At 39.1% G+C, this 21,417-nt stretch overlaps 1 protein-coding gene across 1 annotated transcript in view; it reads right to left on the bottom strand.

Moving 5' to 3' along the window:
• ZNF407 (zinc finger protein 407) overlaps positions 1-21,417 on the bottom strand; it is a 458,423-nt gene that overhangs the window by 423,706 nt on the left and 13,300 nt on the right. The window contains exon 2 of the mRNA XM_004422642.3: positions 90-4,836. Within this exon, the coding sequence (XP_004422699.1) occupies positions 90-4,776 (4,687 nt within the window). The 5' untranslated portion in view covers positions 4,777-4,836. The remainder of the gene's footprint in view (positions 1-89; positions 4,837-21,417) is intronic.

Here is a 21,417-nt window from a genome sequence, read left to right as displayed (position 1 = left end):
GACTCCACATTCGGACAGGAACCAATGTCCAAGTTTTATCATTCACTTGCACTCTATAGGTAAACAGAGGTTTGCTGTGGTTTACATACCTGTATGAGTGCGAATGTGGGCTAGAAATGCCATGGAATTGCTACTTCGACACATCTTCCCACAATACTTGCAAACGTTTCCCTGATTTTCCTCTCTCTCTCGGTTGATTTGCTCAGTGTCTTCCACTATGTACTTATTCACCTCCCGCAGCAGTTCCTCATGCTGCCCTTTAATATGCAGAAATAAATTCTGTTCAGAATCAAAGGGCTCTGTACACTTGACACATTTAAAGGTGGCCCCTCCCTCTGGAAGCTCTTCTACGCTGGCCTGTTCATTTCTCATGTGACCAGCACTAGCCAAATGCTGATGAAGGTTGCTCTCTGTATAGAATGATTTTCCACATAGTAAACAATGAAAGTGTTTCTCTTTTGTAGGATGCTTCATGGCTATGTGAACATTCAGTCCACTCAAACCATCTGCTAAGAAGCCACAATCATCACAACGGATTCGTGTGGATTCACCAAAGGAACTACCTTCAGATTTCTTCTTTTTCATACCTTGAGCACAGTCTTTTGAGGGCAACTCACTAATTCTCACTCCTGTTGCTATCAGACCCTCTTCAGACTGATCTATCAATTCACCATCTTCAGGGTTCTTTATTCTTATTATGGAAGAATCAAACCGGCCAAAACTGTACGTGGCCTGTCCTTTATCATCAATACTAATTACAGTTTCATAAACATCATTACTTTCAACTGTGCTATCAGAAGCTGGACCATCCTCCTCCAAAATAATTTTAGTTTCATGTTGGGAATTCATCAGAATTTCCTTATTCTCCAGAACAGGATCTTCTTGCCTATCTTTCAAACCCTCTGAACTCTGCACACTTCCAACTCTGCCTTGACCACTGCTCTCCAGGTTTAGCTGTTCTCTAGTCATTCCCATCACAACAGGGACGGTGCTTTCAGCTGAATGCTCTCCACCTAGAACTCCAGCACATACATGTTTGCTAAGGACCTTATCCACATTACCTCCTACACTTCCTCCATCGTTCTCACAATGAATATTTTGATCAACGATGTCATTCAACACACGGTGGTTTTTCTTTGCTGTCTCATAACTGAAAGCTGAGCTTCCTGAATTTTCATTCTGAAATTTGCTTGGGGAGTCATAATTAGAGGAAATATTAAGGGACACCATCTCGTCAGGTTTCCTAACTTTATCCTTGGCAAGGGGCTGTTGGAAAGTTTCACAAAAGGAATGATCTTCACTGAGATTACATTCTTCTTCAGTCTCAACTTCCACAGAGTCAGGAGCAGAGAGTACTTTAGACATATCCAAATTAGTGCTCTCATCCAAAATAGAACACTCAGCAGTATTTCTAGATTTAAGAATTTCAGAATGTTGGTCTGAAGTTATTTGAAATTCTTCAGAATTTTGTTGATGTTGCTCTTCAGCTATAATGACGTTTTTGGACATTTCTGCAGAATTTGCTTCTACGTTAGAAGAGTTCCGGTAAGACTGTCTTTTCATCTTGTGCTTTTCTGTTGCTGCATGCCTAGTCATCTCCCGACGAGTCACAGCATAGTAATCACATGCCATGCAATAAAATGCAAACTCTTTTGTATGTTTCCGTTTTATGTGCAGTTCTAGAGAAGCAGAAGAGTGAGCGTTAAACTCACAGTGTGTACATTTATTATCACTTGTGTCCGTAACATCTCTCTGGGAGTGTGCATCCCCCTGTTGGATAAGGTCCTCTGGTTCTAGACAGATTTGTTCCTTTTTATCAATAAGGTGACTGTTAACTTCTCCATCAATGGAATGAAATACATTTTCGACTTCAACTTCAACTGGATTTCCATGCTGTACTATAGGCTTTTCTGGAATGGAGGCATCTGAGTCAGCTGACTTGTTAGCATGTTCATCTGAGACAGTCACAGCTGAATTGGTGTTCTTTCTACAGGCTTCAAAGTTACCCACTTCAGGGCCAACAATGATATCTGAACTTTGTTTTCCATTTGCTTCTATTTCTACCCGCCCTTTATGTTTCTTGGTGGCACAGTGACGCTCCATATCTCCCTTAGTTACGGTATAATATTTACACACTTTGCATAAATAACTATATTGGTGACTGTGTTTTCGTCTAATGTGAACAGTCAAGTTCGTAATACTAGAGGCCAAAAGACCACAATGCGAACATGTCCGTGAGATGTTACCTTTAGGTCTCCCTCTCTTTGTAGTGGTCAAAGCTAATTCATCCTCTTTGGTGATTATACCAGACTGTGACAGTTCCTTGGTAGTTAGTATACTCTTCTCAAGACAGGAATGCTCCTGTAATTGCACACCTTCTACGTGGCCTTCTAGCCTTCCATTTCCGGAAATGCTGAACTCTTCTTTTTTGTCATTTGCACCTATACATACCCTCTCAATACATTCTTCAAAGCTTAAGCCAATATTATTTTTCTTAGCATTTTCAAGATGCTTGCTTCTCTTAATGTGTTTCTCCATTCCTTCTTTGCTCAATGAATAAAGATTACATGCTTTACAAAGAAAGTGATAGTCTTGCCCATGCCGGAGCTTTATGTGTCTTGTGAGAACAGTGGAAGACCTTGTTTTATAAAAACACTTCTTACATTGAAACTGAGGCTTACTGGAATGCCTTACTTCACTTCCATGGTTTACCTTGGACTTAGCAGGTTCTTCCTGAGCTGCTTTTCCTGACTCACTCACTTTTGCGTTTTCCGATTCTAAAGTACTTAAAGGTAAAGTCTGTAAAACCAAATCATTGTTAAGTGATTGAGAAGTCTTTGGTTGAACAAATAAGCGAATATGTTTCTCAGTTGTTTTGTGTTCTTCCATGTCTTTCTCAGACAGGAAGAACAGATTACAAGAAGTACAAAGAAAACCCATACTGTGCTTTTCCTTCATGTGGTCTCTAAGATTTATTTCATTCAAGGAAATAAATGAACAACACTGACAACTGAGGACAGAGGCAGTTTCCTGATGCTGGTTATTGTGCAAATGTTCATCAAAGTCCCTCCTCGACATACTGGAAAAGTCACATGTCTGGCAGTAAAATTTCACCTCTCTTGTACGGCACCTTTTCACGTGGATTTCCAATTCTGTCCTACTTGTAGCTATCTGACCACAGTCTGCACAAGTACACAGCATCTGATGGTCAGAAGCTGGCCTCACTGTCAGAGAGTCAAAGGAGCACAGAAGGTGGGAGTTTCTTTTGTCCTGCTTCTCGTCCTGGGTTTCCAAGGAAGTCACACACAGACTGTGGACACTGCCACCTGTTTCTACGTGTTTAGGCGTTGACTCTGCATCACTGGTTTTCACCTGTGTTCCGAAGTGTTTCATATACATCCTCTGAGTTTCAGTAGTCCCTCTTTTATTAATTCCTAAAAGATTAAACCTTTTTTTGGCCTGGCCTTTTAAGGCGAAAGCGCCACGTCGTCGGAAGCCATGACCCAACAGGAGAATGCTGCGCTCAGGTCTTAGTCTCGAGACTGTGCTGACTCCATGTGTTGTCTGTAGCGTATTATTTTTGGTAGATTCCAATTTATCTACGAGACCCTCTGAGGTTCCTAAAGCTCCTAAGTTTCTACTCTGGTTCTCAGGATTTCGAGCTATTCCAGGGGAGGTTACATTTTCTTCAACAATCTCTCCTTTTTCTGATGAAGCATTCCTGGAAGGCATCATTTCAACAAGGAGTTCACTGCTACTTCCACTCTGTTTAGAAATGCTTCCTCTGAAATCTTTAAATTTGCTTCCAACATTTTGTAATCCTTTTGAGTCACTATTCTTTGCTATTGGTTTAGAAGCTCTAGGTTTTGCACGCACATTTTTTGTTCCCATGGTGCATGGTTTCTTAGGAAAAGGTTGTTTTGTTAAGATCTGTACAAATCCTCCACGAGCAGCAAGATTCTGACGCCGGAGATGTGTTTTGCCAAGATAATGTGCATTCAACAGGTTTTCTTCCACACACTGAAAGCCACAAAGATCACAAGAAAAGACCTTCTGTGGCCCATGTGTCTGTCTGACATGCATGTGCAGCGCTGCACTGCTCTCTGCTTTGTGGCTACAGTGGCAGCAGGCATGTTCCTTAGACTGTTGCATGTGACATTCAGCATGCTTTTCCAAATCAGAGCAAGAAGAAAACAAACGATCACATACGCTGCACTTGAGAACTGCGTCTACATTTCCAATGGTACAACTAACACTCATCTCTTTCAGAGGAAAAGGAGATTCTCTTTCGGGATAAAGGGAAACCATTTCCTGAGCAGACTGTTTTTCAGTGTCTGTTTTCAGAGAAACAGCATCAATAGCGCTAAAACTGCAAGGAGAGGAGAAGGCATTGGGAGGACACGTGCTTCCATCTGAGCAGTCATTCAGGAGGGGTTCCTTCACCGTTCCGTCTAACGGGATACCAGCTTCTGGGGCTGCGCTGCTCGCAGAAGTTTCTGATCCATGAACACACTGCTCCTCAGATTTAAGGGGCTCTGCCTCGGCTAATTTCATTCGTTTGGAAGCATGTTTATTTCCGTCTTCCTCCACAACGACACTGACCAAGTTTGATGACTCTGAAAGACCTCTTTTGCTTGTGGAATTCTCAGATGACTTTGCTACCACATCGGCTACAGGCCCACAATCTACATCACGGGATGAAATATCTCCCAGGTCTTTTGCTTCTTTGTCTACATTCTCATCCTCCTCATTCTCTGGTTTCTTCTCAGTATCCATCACTAATGAAGTGCTAATGAGGCTTCTTGTGTCACGGGGGGCTCACCTGGCACTCATAGCCTGTGAAGAAAATAAACATGGTATTAAACCTCTGAACACAAAGAAAAGACACATATTAGTCCAAGAGTGAACATAAAATGACACACTAGATGAAAAAATACCATAAAATTAGCCTCCAGATTTCCTTTATACTGACATGAATGTGATCACATGTATAAAGTCCTGTACGAAAGCATGAAATCAGATTTGAGGAATATCCCATCACTACACAGCTGACTCAGGAAGCAACACTATGATATCTTTGATAGAAAAAGTGATTCTCAAGCAGCTTGTAAAAAAAACTCCCATGTTTCAATTCTCTTTACCAGAACACTTCAATTCACTACTTTTTTTTTTTCAACAGAGAAGCCCTCCTTTCAAATTACGTTTCAGTGAACTCCCACTCTGTAAAACAGATTAAACAAAACTGCTGTGATACAAGTCAGGAAGTCAGACCTACACCTCTTTAGCCTCCCAACAGAAGCCCAAGTCCCACTGTAAAACAAATGAAATTCAAAACTAAATGCTTCATCCTTTTCCCTAGAGCAAAGAGCCTTACCATTATCTTTCTGAATATTCCTAATTAACAACACACCTATTCCCATCACATATCACCATTCACTCGGTGAGCTCTTTTGCCAATGAAAAGCCACTCCTATTCCAGTTGTCAATCACCAATTTCTTCATCTAACAGTCATTTTGTGTTGTCTGAAGGTTAATGGCAAAGGGAAATGTCAGTGGTAGAGTAGAATTAATGAAGTAAATCTGGGGGGGTTTATTGAAAAAATGCGTTAAAATCAATAATATTGATTTTATTTTTCATTATGCTCTTTAATTCAATTAAAACATATCATTTTGCATTTACTTTACACCATGATTGGAATTTTCAGCCAAATGCCATTTGATTTGATATTAATAAAAAGCTATCACGTATTATGGCCTCAAAGCTAATGATAACTATTATTAACTATATTTTCCATAACAATGCCAAACAAATTAAGGCTATTGCTTTAACTTTGCTAAAAGCAAGGAACAAAAAACATATACAAGATATGACTCCAAAAGCATGAGCAACAAAAGGAAAAACTGATAAACTGGACTTTATCAAAATTAAGAACTTCAAATGACATTATGTTTCAAAGGCCACTATCAAGAAACTAAAAAAACAAATCACATAATGGGAAAAACTTTTTGCAAATCATATATCTGATACAGGACTTAATTAGAATATATAAAGAACTCTTACAACTCAATAATAAAAAGACAAACCAACTTTAAAATGAACAAAGGAGCTGAATATACATTTCTCCAAAGAAGATACGCAAATAGCCAAAAAGCACATGAAAACATAATCTATATCAGTAGTCATTACTGAAATGCAAATCAAAACCATAATGCGATACCACTTCACATCCACTAGGATGATAGAATCAAAAAGTCAGGCAACAACGAGTGTTGGTGAGAATGTGGAGAAATCAGAACCCTCATACAATGCTAGTGGGGATGTAAAATGGTAATACCACTTTGGAAAACAGTCTGGCAGTTCCTCAAATGATTTAACATCGAGTTACCACATAGCCCAGTAATTCCACTCCTAGGTATATGCCCAAGAGAAAGGAAAACATACACCTACACAAAAACTTGTACATGAATGTTTATAGCAGTATTATTCATAATAGCCAGGAGGTGAAAACAACCCAAATGGTCATCAATGGACTAACGGATAAACAAAATTAGGTACATCCATACAATGAAATATTATTCAGCCACAAAAAGGAATGAAGTACTAATACATGCCACAATATGGATGAATCTTGAAAACATTATTCAATGTGAAAGAAGCCAGTTACAAAAGATCACATACTATATGATTCCTTTTATAGGAAATGTCCAGAATAGGCAAATCTATAGAGATAGAAAGTAGATCAGTGGTTCCTTAAGGCTGGTGGGGGTGGGGAGACAGGATGGGGGTGATCGCTAAGGGTACAGGGTTTCTTTCTGAGGTGATGAAAATGTTCTAAAATTTACTGTGGTGATGGTTGTACATGTCTATGAATGTACTTAAATCCATTAAATCATAGTTTAAATGGGTGAATTGCATGGTATGTGATTATCTCCATAAAGCTGCTTAAAAACATAAAATTGTCATATATAATCTACAATAGAAAAACATCTTGTATTTGTAATTGCATTATAATACAATAACATATTGCATCACTCTTGTAAAAGAAGGAAGAAGATAAACATACACAGTTTTATTACACTTATAAGATGTTCACCATTTCTTGAGAACGTGTTCCAGAAAATATAAATTATATAAGAGGTTAACAGGTGTTTTGAGGGGAAAAAATATCCCCGGTCAAATGAGTTTAGAAAATTCTGGCTTGAGCAAGTTTCTTTACTACAGGATTTGTCAGTACATAAGCATTTCCCAAACTGACTTCATTACAGAACCCTTTATTTATAAAGAATCCAGAGACTGGTGTTCCAAAGGACCCTGTAGAAAGTGCTCTTTTAGATAAAGCATTGGTTTTGCTATTCAACGTTTGTAATGGACAAGTAAAAAGAGGAAAGAAAGAAACAAAGAAAGAATGAATGATGCATCTGTTCCAAAAACTTCACTTAGTGCCTATTATAGGCCAAGTATTCTTGGCCGTAGATACCAGAATTACAGCAAAGAAGACAAAATCTCTGCCTCACATTGTAAGGAGTGACACAATATATTTTTTAAATAGATATTTTGTCGAATCCAGGACATCCACCTCCGGTCAACAAGAGTCAAAGGGACTGGGTTTACTCTCACACCTGAATCCAAAAAAGAAAAAACAGATAAAATCTGTGAAAAAACAGCACAAGACACTGGACATCAGGCACCAAAGGACAGTGACCCCTGAGAGATGAAACACAAACCAGGCGAGCCCCAGCTTCCGCCTGGAAAAAGGACGCAGGCCACAGCACAGGAAAGGGGTCCCAGACAGAGCCCAGGGGTCGCCCAACAGAGCTGGGTGCAGCTAGAGCACACAGGGCAGAGGAAAGGAGAGGAAGGTGCCAGGAAGAGAAGCCCAGAGACCTGAAGAGGGTCCCTCACGAGCGTCCCTATCAAGATGGAGAACACTGCCATCTTCCCAGGAAGCTGTCTCGTGCCCCTTCACACTCAGTCCTTGGTAACTCGTCCTCCCTGAGGCAACCACTGCTCAGAATTCTTCCACAGAAGATTCGTTTTCTCTGTTCCAGAAATTCATATAAACGGAATCAGAAAATACGCCTTCTGGGGAAGGAGGGTCTGGCTTCTTTTGCTCAGCACAGTGTTTTTGTTAAGTATATCAGCAACGTGTCTCACTTCATTGCTGAGTGGTATTCCATTCTACAGATATGCCACAACTCTGCTGATGGACATCTGAGCTGTTTCTCCCTTTTTGGCTATAATGAGAAAGTTGCTATGAATATTCTTGTACAAGTCCTTTTAGGAACCTATTTTCCTTTCCTTTGTGTAAATACCTAGGGGCGATATTGCTGTGTTACAGGTCAGACGTGTTGGCTGAACTTTATGAGAAACTGCCTGCCTGATTTTCACACTGGCTGTACTGTTGTACACAGCCACCGGCAATGCCAAGAAAGTTGATTGATCCACATCCTCACCAACATTTGACACCGTCGGTCTTTTAAATTTTAGTCATTCTAGTGGTGTGTACGGCTTGACTCGGCCTTTCCCTGGTGACTGGTGATGCTGCTGAATACTTTGTTATGTGCTTTGTGAAAGTCCTTGTTTTGCTCATTTCTTAAATCAGTTGTTTCTCTATTTTATTATTGAGCTGGAGGAGCTGTTCAAGTATTCCGGATATAAATCCTTCGTCAGATACATGTTTTACAAATATTTTCTCCCTTTTCATTTTATTAATGTTGTCTTTTTTATTTTTTGTGAGGAAGACAAGCCCTAACATCTATTGCCAATCCTCTTCCTTTTTTTCCCTTTTTCTCCCCAAAGCCCCAGTAGATAGTTGTATGTCATAGTTGCACATCCTTCTAGTTGCTGTATGTGGGACTCCACCTCAGCATGGCTGTTCAAGCGGTGTGTCGGTGCGCGCCAGGGATCCGAACCGGGGCCGCCAGTAGCAGAGCACGTGCACTTAACCACTAAACCACGGGGCTGGCCCCTAACGTTGTCTTTTGATAAGCAGAAGTTTTAAATTTTGATGAAATCATTTTTTTTCCTGTTCTGGTTATTTATGTGTCTAGTTTATTTTCTGTCTCCCCAGGCTGGAATGCAAGGGCATGGTTTATTTCATCCACCCATATATCCCAGGAGCCTAGAACAATTCCAATCACATATAAGGTACTAGAATGGATGAACACCTCACTGTGAATAAGAAATATCTCCTGTCTAAGCATTTATAGATGAAATGAAAAATGTCTGAGATACACTTCAAAATAGTCCAGGAGAAGGGCATAGTGAAGGCTATACGCTGATAATAATTAAAGCTGAGTGACAGTTACATGGAGATTCAATACTATTCTGGCAACTTTTCTATGTGTTTGTATACGTTTGAAAATGGCTATAACAAGTTATTTTTAAAAAGCTTTTAATGCTTAGTCTAAAAGAGTGTGAATTCTCTTCCTTTCAATGATGAGTCCATCTCTCCTCTTCCCACATCACTGTGGCACTCTACTGCACCCCTTCACTATGGACACTAGCAGGGGTTTCATCTTCAGAAGCACTGGACAGAAAACACAAACACTCACTTAAGGAAGATGCACATACGCACGTCTATTCAGAGTGAATGTTCTGTTGATGGCACCTGACATAGATTTCTGGAGACAAAAGAATGACAAGTGCATTAACATGCAGAAGCAAAATAATGAGACTGTTTATTATTTTCTATATAATGGCTCCAAAAATTCTAAAACAAAAGGAGAAAATGTTTCTACATTCGTTATTTCCCAATTGATTTTGTAAGTTAATGAAATAATTCAACATCTCATTATATTAAGAAAGAACAACAAACATTCAACAAATACATATCGAGTACCTAGCATATGAAAGGAACTATACTGATACAAACACATTCTTTGCCCTCACCAGGCTCATATGCTATCAGGAGCCATGTGACATATGCACAAAGGAACCCTAACACAAGGCCACACATGATCACACCTGTGATATACACTAAGATCTACAGCAGTTAAATGAGCAAGGGATCATACTTTCAAGTAGAACATCTGGCTAAAATAGTAGAAATATCATTTGAGCTAAACCTTGAGGAAACTAAAACTGTGTTTTTCTTTTGTTGAGGGAGCAGGTAGGAACAGTTGAACATTTCAAGGAGAAGGAAGGGATTACGCAAAGCCAGAAAACATACACAATGAGCGTGCAAGACAGTGAGCAGTCCAGACAGCTACAACACTGGCTCTCTACTGCACAGCAACTCACAACAAAGGCAGACGATCAGCCAAGACCAGAGCACAGAAGGCTCTGAATTCAGAGCTGGAATTTATTCAGTAGCGTCAGTAGGGAGTCACCAAAACACAGCACTGCTTTAGGGAGGTTCATTTTTCAGTACGCAGGACACAGGACAGGTGGAGAAAGTCCAGATACAGAAAAAGCACATTCTAACAGTTTAAATGATAAGGTCCAGAATGAGAATGATGTCAGTAAGCAGCAATGCAAGGTGATTTAATAAGTATCTTAAAGTGATCTAGAAAAGTATCTTAAAGTGATCTAGAGGGGATTAAATGGAAATGAGGAAATTCACGCAAATATAAATTAAAAGGAAAAACCTTCATCAGAAAGGTTATCAGAACAAGTACCTCATTACCAATAGAGATAGGGGATTGGGTCTTTTTTAAAGCAGAATTAAAAAATCGCCCAATTGGGACAGTTTAAGGGCTCATTTTTCTGGACACAGATTTCATTTATTCACTCAACAAACACTTATTGCAAGCCTAACAGAAAGCACCATTAATTCCCTCAGGAACAAAGTAAAACAACAGAACAGGCAGGGGACTCAGTGCCAACCCCAGAGTAAGAAAGGCATAATCTCCATCCTTTCTGAAAGTACTGGCACTTGTATCCACTGGAGAAAGAAAATGAGTTTCGGGCTTCTTCCCACAGTAAGGTTTCAAGACTCACAAGACTTAGTAGGTGTTTAGACTAAAACAATGAGATATATTATTAAATCAAATCTTCTTAAGGTACATGTTACCTATACAAATTCAACACACATCCTCCCTGTGCCACAAGATTTTCAAATATGCAATTCCATTTAGAGTACCTACTCTTACCCAAATTCTCAATTAGTTGTTCATTGACTAAAAAGAAATGTTTTGTAACTTGATCTTCAACTTTATCTATAAAAAATAATTAGCTCAGTGAGAAACTGTCCCAAAAGAAAGCCCCTGCTCTGACTGGAATAATCTCTGCTATGGCTTAAAAAGAAAAAAAAACAGTTGCAAGAAAGAAATCAAAACACTCACATACTCCTTAAGAACAATAATAAAACAAATCAATAGCAGCCTTCTGATGACACCTGGTGGCCACTTCTCACAGGAAGTTCTTTCAGCATTTTAAAGAAAGTAATACTCCAGGAACTCTGAGAGGAACGTGAACAGTTATTCGACCGTTTCACGTGCTATCTTGACTATGGGCAGCACGCAGGAAATTTTTCCCTTCCTTTTTCGTCCTTTTTATTCCAGTTTTCACTCATCCCCATCTCGTCTTCATTTCTCTTTTCACCCCTTTTCTCTTTTCTAACCAGTATACATTAAGGGAGCTTGAGCATCCTCGTTCTTCCTGTCTCTCTCTCTCTCACACACACACACACATACACTCACACCCTGGTACTCCCTGGTACGACAAGGCCACCCACACAGGAAACCACCTTCTCCCTGCCTCCATCCCACGCCATCTTGCCCTTCACCCCTCCTAGACGTACCCACATTAGTGGTGCAAGCAGTGTGCAGTTAGCACGTGTTGTCACCAGGCCAATGGTAAAATTACAGCAGGGGATACGTGTGCGGCATGGCAGGTGTGCACACAACGTGCATTTATAGAAGTCTCAATGGTCTTTTGCTGTTTCCCTTCAAGGAGCTCAAAAAAGGATGAACTCAGAAGTCATGAAGATCCTACAGCAGGGACTGTCTCCTCCTGGAAGGACAACGTAGGACAGGTAAGACTTCCTACAAGCCTCTTATGAGCTGCAACAGTGACAGCTGAGCGAGACAAGAACAAATGGAAATCAGTGGACTACTCAGATCTCTTTCTTAATCTACCATTTTCAACTGGACTTTTTACTGAAAATATACGTCTTACTATTACCTGATTTAATAAAGTACCACCAAGTCCATATATAGAGTCTGTTAATGAGAAAGCTGTAGTATTAGTTGTCGTTACAAAACACCACGTGCACAATCTAAGGGTAACTAAAAGGCACTGTACTTTACATAATCCTCTCACCAGTGCTCTCCCATCAGAAACATCAATTTGTAACAGAGAACCCAAAACAAAGTATCTGATCCTACAAAGAAAAAAATCACTTTTCTATGAAAATGCTAACAATTACAAGTGGAATAACTTCTTCCACGACAAAAAGGTAAACTTTAACACCCTAAAAACCATTTATTGGTAACATCAGAAGCAATTTTACCACAAATGGACGTGCAATATAGTTGTTGTTTATTCCCAATGGGACTAGTTCATGAACACTCAGGTCCAGTAGAACCCACCTCCTCACTGTCCCGGGAACAGGCTGCAATGCATTCCTAAGTTTGTTAACTCCTACACTCCCCCACCAGGAAAATGCCTGTGGTGATTTAAAATGAGTCCACAGACTCTCTGACACTCCCTTCAAAGGGTGGAGCCTAACGTCCTCGCCTTGGTGTGGGCTGGCCTTGCTGACCTGCTTGCAAGGGACAAAAAACAACTGAGGATGTTCCACACTAGAGACGAAGTCATAAGAGGCGCCGTGCTTCCTGCCTGCCCCTTTCTTGATCACTCTGCCGGGGGAAGCCAGAGCCCTGTTGCAAGGACACTTCTGCAGCCGACATATGGGGAGGCCCAGGGGGCAAGGAACTGAAGCCTCATACCAAGTGCCAGAGAGGAACGGAGGTCCTGCCAACAGCCATGGGAGTGAGCCGACTGGGGAGCAGCCCCTCTAGCCCCAGGCAAGCCGTCAGATGACTGCAGCCTCTATAAAATCCTGACTGCAGCCACAGGAGAGACCTGGAGCCAGAACCACCCAGGAAATAAGCCCACTCCCAAATCCCTGACCCACAGAAACTGGGAGATAATAAATGCTTTTTTGCTTTAAGACACTAAGTTTTGACAGATTTGTTACACAGCAGATAACTAATATAATGCCCTCTCTCTCCTTTGCACCTTTTCAAAAGTAGATATGGTTCAAGTTCACCCCTCCTTTGTATATATTTTACATATATTTCCTTTCCTATATGCTCTAATCTTTAACAATAACCTTCTGTACCAGCACAACAGTATTAAGATACACAGGAGGAGGTCAATAAATGTTAACTGAAGTATACTGTTTGAAGAGCAGAATTCCTATCGAACTTCTGTAAGAAGATTTTAGAACTTAATAAACTGATGTTTACATTTATGCCTCTCTCACTACCAAAACCAGATCTGACACAGCTTACAATGAAAAACTGGGATAATAAAATCAAGAGTTATTAAAGAGCTAACTAATAAAGAGATGAGGTAGAGAGAGTTCTAAATTTAGATTTGTATGGAATAAAAGAAATGTCTTAATGTTTCCTGAAAACCCTGCTCATTTTGGAAGAAGGCATTCATTCTTATAAGCCCCTAGAATCATTCATAGCGAGTGACTTGCCTCAGAGGTAACAGTAGCCATGAGTTCCTTTCCTAGGCTCAGAAATGTTAGCAACCTGCGATTCTAATATTCTCCAAATCTGATGGGGCAGCCCATGCAGTAAACGCATATACAGCCACAAGTCATCGGGGTCAAACAAGTCACAATCCTTTTAGCCACGCAGACTACAAAACTCCCTCACCTTCACCTAGCAGGAGGCATTCAAGCTTAGGAGACATAGGAGCCTCTGGTCACAGGCCTCCTGTCTGATTAAGTCCCACCTCCAAAGCATCTCACATGCCATGTCTAGCTTAATCCCAGAAAGAACCTTCCCCAGCCAGGGTCCAAGGACACACGGAAGACAAGCAGGCTGGAACTAGGTGCCCCTAAGCCCAGTGGTCAGAGTAAATGAAACTATCAAATGGAGAAAAAAAATTCTCACTCAAGTCAGAATAGAATATTGTTTCTATTCTAGGGGCTATCCATGTTCTATTTCAAATATCCAATTTGATTTTGCCTGCAAGTTAAAAATTAGAATTTTGTTTAGTGCTTAAGTTAGAGCTAAAACAATCACTAAAAAACCATACTAATAGGGATCAAACCATGGTGACCATAACAGAATAAACAGACCATCATCCCTTTGATTATCAAAGATTCCCACCTTTCCAACACTACTTGTGAAGATGTATTAACAGCAATATAAAACAACAAATCATGGGACAAAAATAAACTGTAAAATTAGCTTAGCTCTCTTACCTGGTTATTTCTTTTGTTAAATCTTCCTGCACTTCAAGTAGTATTTTCCAAATACCTTAAATTGATCCAATAATAAAGTTAATTTTATGATGATCTTATCTCAACCACCTCTGTCAAAGGTATCTTTTGCAGTAGGAAAGATTTTACACAAAAAGTTAAAATTCAATATATCTCCTTACAAAATGTATGTTTAAAATTAATGCTTTGTTAATATTTCCACCTAATTGTTTCAATTTTTTTAAAAAAGAAAGAAAATTCTTATTGGAACAGGAAAACAAGGGATAAAAGAAAGGAATGAAGACTCCACGAGTAAAGTAGAAAATGAAAAAATTCAATGCCATTAAAAGCAGACACATAGGATCGTTTGTATCTTATGCCATTTGAAAAGGTTGTTTTATTATCAATGTAACTAATCACAATGAAACCATCTCTTACAACTAAAGACATTATAATGAATTTTCTTTACAGCTACAGAGAAATGGGATTTGCTGTTTCACATCAAATAGAACAGGCTGTATAAATTCTTCTTCCTATTTATTGTAAAATATAATTTCATCTATAAAATCAGTCATGAAATATTAAAACTGAAACAACAGAATTTATATCCTTTACTTAATTTAGTTTAAACGGTCTATTCACTAAAAAAAGTGGGCAGGGGGGCTACATATGATAGAGCCCCTACTTTCTCATTAAGTGTTTCCATTAGACCCTTTATTTTCAAGAATTTATAATGCAGCCATAAAAAAGCATTCCATAATAAAAGTTAGTATACTTTCCTTAAATATTCCTTTCATCTTTTTCAGAAGGCAAGAGAAGCAAGTGCATAGTATACGAATGCTGAGGAAAGGGAAGAGAATTGGGAGAATAAAAGTCAAGAAACACATCACACATTTACACTGAAAATGTTAAACACCAGTGAAAAAGAACATCAAAGTACAAGGAAAGAGGCCCAACTCTTCCAGCAAGACGCTGAAGCACACACGGCGACATTTAACACCTCTGAGCCTCAGGTTCCTCGTTCAGAAAGTGAGAACGAAGGACTAAAATTCCTAAATTCGATGAGCAAGTCCCTCGCTGACAGTAAGGAATTGCTGAATACTCAACCAGCAGAACCAAGTATTCTTAGTACTGGATTTGTTTCTCATTCCAGCAGGAAAAATAGGAAGAAAAAGGGTATTTCCAACATGTAAATCTGAGGGAAATATAACTTTAAAAACACATTCCACACTGTTCTTGCTTAGACAGATTCATCAGGTCCACTGAGAAGAGATGAAATACAATGGCTAATCAAAGAACTGCAGGAAAAAAGACTAAAACTACTAATTTTGAAAGAAAGCTGGGAAACACTGTAATTTCAAATGTCAATAAGCTAACACACGATATAAAACTATCAAGCCTCAAGATATTTGAATATAAATTATTAGGTATCAAAGATCTGAGCGATAAGGAAGTATACTTAGAAAGGAGAAAAACTTCAGTATTAAATTTTAAAAATGGATATAGATCTAAGCAAGTCCATTTATATAATAAGGTTAATAGTTTTTTCCCACTCTGGGTAGTGAAATTATAGGTAGTTTTTCTTCTTCTACCTGGCACTTTTCTATACTTTCCAAAATATATTACTTGGGGGGAAGACTAATGGGGAAGCTTAAACACAATTTCTACACATGGTTGAAGTAACAGAAAATGAGGACTCCTCTCAAGAAAAGAAGAGAAAGTTATGATTGTGGTTCCTCGACTAATTGAGGATCAAAAACCACCATTAAAAGGAAAGTTAGAAGGTGACTTGTTCTAACATACAGAGATGCTTGGGGTCTAGTTTTCACCAAACACCCAGGGACACCAAGAAATTTACCAATGGCTCTTCCGACCTCATACTCAACTGGAGAATGGGGGAAGAAGGACCAGTAAGCATGAGCACACCTAGCACCCAGGTCTTGGCAGCTAATACCATCCCCTAAAAGAGATCTGGGAGATTCCATGGCTGGGCAAGCTACGTAAAAGATGAACCTGGAGCATCTTATGTCAAAAAGTGGGGAAATGCTTAAAAAAATGATGTGACAAAGACACAGGAGTCAGCTTGAAGGGGTTCCTACTGGCCAAATGTGGGACAATTTGAGCACCAAGATAATTATGCACCATTAAACTATTAAATGTAGGAAAAAATAGGTCCATATCAATGATTGGGAGACAGACAGATTGACAGACGGACAGACAGACAGAGGGACTGATGGGGCAAAGGGATGACTGTTTACAGTAGAATGCTGAAATCCAACTGGTAAATATGGAGGAAGTACAGAAGATAGAAAATTATACTGGCAAAGATTGTAGCAAGCAAGGATCATCAATGGGCTAAATCTAGGGGGATTAATTATGATATGCAGAACATTTGAATGGTGTTAAAGCATCTCCCCCACAAACTGCTTATTAGCCACAAGAGAAGGAAAAAAATGCAGTAATTGTACAATAGATTAATTGGCAACACCTTGCCAGGAGTGGCCAAATTAACATCCTCAATGAAGGGCAAACAGACATGGTATATACCTCCAGATATCCACCACAACCCGTCCCACCCCCGCGCCCGAAGGAGAGGACACCTATGCATCACTGCAGCCGAGAATGCAAAACCTGCAGCTAAGCAAGAGGAAACAGCGACAACCACAAAGTGAGGGAAGTTTTATTTAAAGAATAAAAATCAAAGTGGGGAGGATTACAATATTCACAAGTGTCAATGCTATAAAAGACAAAGAAAGACTATGGAAATGTTCCCGATTAGAGGAGGCTAAGGAGACATGACGATTAAATGCAGTACCTGATCTCAGACTGCATCCTGTGACGGCAGGGGGAAAAAATGCTATTAAAGACATTTTAGGTCGACTGACAAAAGGGATTGTATGGTTAATCTCATGTGTCAACTTGACTAGGCTAAGGGATGCCTAAATACCTGGTAAAACATTATTTCTGGGTGTGTCTGTGAGGTGTTTCTGGAAGGGATAAGCATTTGAATTGGTAGACTGAGTAAGCAGATCACCCTCTCCCGTGTGAGTGGGCCCATCCATTCTGTTGAGGGCCTGAACAGAAGAAAGGCGGAGGAAGGGCAAATCCGCTTTTGTTTTCGCTTGAGCTGGGACATCCGTCCTCATCTGCCCTCAGACATCTGCGATCCTGGCTCTTGGGCCTTTGAAATCGGACTGAATCATATCACCAGCTTTCCTGTCTCTCCAGCCTGCAGAAAGCAGACTGTGTGACTTCTTGGCTTCCATAATCACGTGAGCCAACTCCTATAATAAATCTCGTCTTACATATATATATCTATATATACCCTATTGGTTCTGTTTCTCTAGAGAATCCTGACTAATACAGATTTGGTACTATATTTTGGTACCTGGTTCTAGAGGAACAGAATCTTTATGATGAGTTTTCTGAATTGGTTCTGGGGTTTCTAGAATTGGGTCTCTAATCTAATTAGATTTAAAGATGCTAATGGCTCTATTTCCAGTAGTAAAGAGAGCATTTACATATAGTCTATGGCGTGAACTGTTTAAAGAAATACACAAAATATCTGCATTGGATACTTCTAACCAACCACTTATAAGAAGCAAAGAGCTAAGTGACTCTGGATATTATACTTATGAACATTTTTGGAAAACTTAAGGACTATAATAATGGCTTTGGTTGGTTGGCCCTAATATCAGGGAAAAAGCAGTGAAAGAAAACAAGCTCAGTGATTCGAATTCCCAGCTCAAGCACCGCATAAATGACCTAAGAGCTTCTAGGTGAGCCCGGAAGGAGAGTCTGATTTCCTGTAGCTGCTGGGCTGAAACTGCTGAATATCAAACACAGAACCTCATTCTGTGATTGGCTAAATTAGAAGGCAAACTGAACTCTCAGACTGGCAGGGTGTCTATTGATAAAGTGAGGGCATTGATTAGAGGAAAGACTGGGATTCTATAAGTTGGGATGGGGATGTATGGGAAGACCCTGAAGAAGCTAGGAACACTGAGTCCCTAAATTCTAATGAGTCTTCTTCACCAGTGGAAGAAGTCTCCCCACCCCTAGTGGCAGCAGCATTTCCACTCCCAGAGGTAGTGGCCTACCAGCTCCTATAATGAATCTCATCATATATATATATCCTCATATATCCTATTGGTTCTGTTTCTCTGGAGAACACTGACTAATACAAGTACCAACGTAAATTTATAAAATTGAAAACTTTACTAGGTTATGTAAGGGAATATCCCTATTCTTAGAAAATATACACTAAAGTATTTATAAATAAAGGGTCATGAAGTATTTAATTTAGTCTCAAAAATTTCAGGGAAAAAAAGTTGAGAGAGCGTGTGTGTGCACATGTGTATGTAAAGAGAGTGTACCCAAGACAGCAAAAGTGAGAGGAAATGATAAAGCAAATCCAGCAAAATGATAACAATAGATGAATTTGGACAGAGGTTATATATGTATTCTTTTTCTATTTTTATTTTCACATTTTTTTTTAATAATTTTGAAATAATTTCCAAATAGAAAGTAAAAAGGGAAAAAAATGAATGAGAAGGTGGGCTGGTTGCATACATGTGGCTTACAAAGACCTCTGTAACATCTCCAGTAACAGTCAGAGGGTCAAAAGAATATAACGCTCCCTAGAAATGACAAGAGTTTTCTTAGACCCGACAAAAACCATACTCTACATAGTAGCTAATGGTTCCCATGAAGACGCCCAGGAATCCAAAAAGCTTTACCTCCAACTGTGGGTCTACTGCACGTTATATACTTCCTGGTGTGGCCATGTCTCTATATTAAAAAGTTTCAACTCCTCTGCCATTAAAAAAAAACCAATTTGTTGGAATTTTTCTGTCAATTCCTGTCCGCTGTGGTTCCCACACCAGCCTTAAAACAGTCCTCGTAGACATGGACGCAAACACAATGTCACACATTAAAGGATTTTTCCTATTCCTGGCAAAGCTGGCTAATGTGTGTTGAAATTTTATAAAATTTCAATGGTATTAATTAGCTATCTACAAAGGATAAACCTTTCTCCTATCCCAAGCAAAAGGATGCAAGATGGCAATCAGAATTGATTAGCAAAGGCGTGATGCAAAAAGGCACAAGATGATAAAATATCACTGAGACATGCTCTGTCACAACTCTCTGTGTCCCGGGCAGCTCTGCTTCTATCTGCTGCACTCTGCACACCTGACCTCTGACTTTCCGTCTCTAGTCATGACTAGATCTCTATGACTCAGAGCAGTTTTGCAATCATACACATTTTTAGGTTCTTTCACTACCTCAGAAGGTTCTCTCTATAAACGTCATGCCATTCATTACAGAATGCTATCACTTTTCTATAATAACTTTCCTTATCCCCTTTCCTTTAGTTTTCCCCTAGCAAAACTACATTTCCATTCTCAGGTTCTCCCCCTGAATTCTCCATCTGAATTCCATTTTGCTGCTTTTCACTAAACTTGTGTCAGTGTCTCTCACATATCACTCTCAATTAATTGTTATAAAGGAGAAAAGAGTAGATAATCTCCAAACTTTAAATGATTATTCTTTGACTATTTTAACACACTCCTTCGTTTTAACTGATCTGGTATAAATTACAAAACTAACTCATCTGAAATTCTATCACCTTTCCTTTATTTATCTTGCCTGCTTTTATTTATCCTGCCTGCTAGTATAGGGTGTTAATGAATTCAAAAATAAAAAATGGGTAAAGGAAGTCAGGAGAGGACACAGGACTATATATGAAGTTAGACTCTTCAAAAGGAAAACCAAAAAGAGACTAAGTTTCAGTGTGCTCAATGTCTATAGCATATAAAACTCGTCTACAAAATTCCGGAACACTTGAAATAAGCAACTCTCTTTTCAACTTAAAGACATGTTTAGAACAAATTTAAAGTATTAATTTATACACCAAGAGACAAACTTATCAAAATGATTGAAGAGGTTAAAATTTAAATTATATATAAATCCAATGGTTTAGGTAAATTCTAGAACTTTAAAACCATTTGAGAGAGGAGAGAAGTGCTTGGGCACTTCCTCAGCTACCAAGGATGTAAAGGCACCCCCTCCAACAAAGCATTCTTTCCTGCTTGACACTGATAGCAAACGTCCCCAGGATGGCACCTTACATATTCTTAAGTGAACAAAAGAATATGGGCAAATGGAAGAAGAGGAGGAAGATGTGAATAATTTCCCTACTGAACTTCTTTCCTTAAATACCTAAAATTTAAGTCAGTAATCTAACAATGCTTCTCAGTCCCTTTCAAGTCTCATTATGTTCTTCACCCTCGGATTATGGGATTATCATAAAATTCTTTCTCTACCAAAAGTATCAGTACTTCCCAAGATTTTCATTTCAATTTCATGTTCATTAGCACTTCCTTAGGCCCATTGCTCACTACAGTTAGAAGCACATCCTGCTTAACACTGTTCTCAAACTGTTTAGATGCACTGTTTCTGTTGTCCCTCATTGACAAAAGTAGACATTAACCAGAATATTAATCTCTGCAATAGGAAAATGCTATAACCAAAGCCCCATTAGACATAGTATGTCTGCTAGTTTCATGTAACTGCATTTATTTCTATTAGAATTTTAGTGATTAAGCACTGAAGATACTAAAAAACAGTATTCATTATGTGAACAGTATATCCCAAGTATGACAGAAATGTCACTAGTGGCATTTAAAATAAAGTTATGTACTACAAGTAAGGATTTTTAAATAAGTATGTATTATTTGAATGTCTATTAGGAAAAAATAACATAGCAACGTATGACTCCACGTGTATTACTTCTTATGACAAGGCTAAGTTAAAAAAAAGTGAGATACAATACTGTGGTATAAAATACAGCAAAAGCAATGAAGGAGTTAGGTAAATGACTTAAGTTTGGAAAACTGCATCGCATTACCTTATTCATTTACTAATTTTTTAACTATGTTAATTCTAAGAAATCAATAAAAATAGATATGAATTCTTACTGCTAAGTTCATCATTAAACAAGAGTTTCTGAAAATCAGTCCCTTCCCCA

Source organism: Ceratotherium simum, chromosome 14, assembly GCF_057802395.1.
Source record: "Ceratotherium simum simum isolate JZ-2026a chromosome 14, ASM5780239v1, whole genome shotgun sequence".
NCBI classification, from domain to species: domain Eukaryota; kingdom Metazoa; phylum Chordata; class Mammalia; order Perissodactyla; family Rhinocerotidae; genus Ceratotherium; species Ceratotherium simum.
The sequence above is the reverse complement of the archived record's forward strand: the minus strand, read 5'-3'. Positions and strand labels throughout refer to the sequence as shown.